The 703-nt window shown below is 65.1% G+C and overlaps 1 protein-coding gene across 1 annotated transcript in view; it reads left to right on the top strand.

Moving 5' to 3' along the window:
* Positions 1–172, top strand: part of MNEG_7091 (pyruvate dehydrogenase kinase) — a gene marked incomplete at both ends in the record, with an annotated part of 2,399 nt that extends 2,227 nt beyond the window's left edge. Inside the window, one exon of the mRNA XM_014044434.1 lies at positions 165–172. Coding sequence (XP_013899888.1) covers positions 165–172 — 8 coding nt within the window. The remainder of the gene's footprint in view (positions 1–164) is intronic.
* Between the last annotated feature and the right edge of the window lie 531 nt (positions 173–703).

The following is a 703-nucleotide window of genomic DNA, read 5'->3' as shown; positions in this document are numbered from 1 at the left end:
ACACACACACACACACGCTCTCTCTCTCTCTCTCTGACATTCATACACACGCGTGCACACATGCACACGCACGCACAAACACACACACATGCATATGCACATGCACGCACACACACACACACGCACACACACACACACACACTCTCTCCCCACCCCCTCCCCAGGTGCGTGATTGGTACGTGGAGTCCTTCAGGGAGCTGCGGTCCTCACAGGCCATCAAGGGCGTGGGGGAGGAGGCCGCCTTCACCGACCTGCTGCGACACATATACCGCCGCCACGTGAGTGGGGGGGTGCAAAGAAACGGGTTCAGGGTTTGGGGCTTGTTTTGACAGGCGGTTTGGGGTGTTGAGGCTCATCTGCCGCCGCCGCGTGGGTCAGGGGCGCGGAGGATTTGGGAGGATGTCGCCCCTTTGTGGGGTCCACGGCTGGCCGGGGACCTGCGCGTTGGTTGTGGGTGCGAAGGCTCCGAGCCGTGGCGTAGGGCTGCCGCCTGCATGAACACTGACGCCGGCAAATAAGCGTGCGGCAGGGGCCGCCGCGCGCCCGCCTCACCGCGCGGTGGCGCCGCCGCGTCGACGCGGCGCCCGTGACGCCCGGCGCGCAGCACGGCCCTGCCTCCCGCCAACAGCTTGTCCAACCCTCTTGAACGCAAGCGACTGCAAAGACCCTCATCCACCTCATCACCCCCCACCTCACCCCAACC

The sequence above is a fragment of the Monoraphidium neglectum genome (assembly GCF_000611645.1).
Source record: "Monoraphidium neglectum strain SAG 48.87 unplaced genomic scaffold scaffold01224, whole genome shotgun sequence".
Lineage (NCBI taxonomy): Eukaryota > Viridiplantae > Chlorophyta > Chlorophyceae > Sphaeropleales > Selenastraceae > Monoraphidium > Monoraphidium neglectum.
This window is presented reverse-complemented; position numbering and strand designations above follow the sequence as displayed.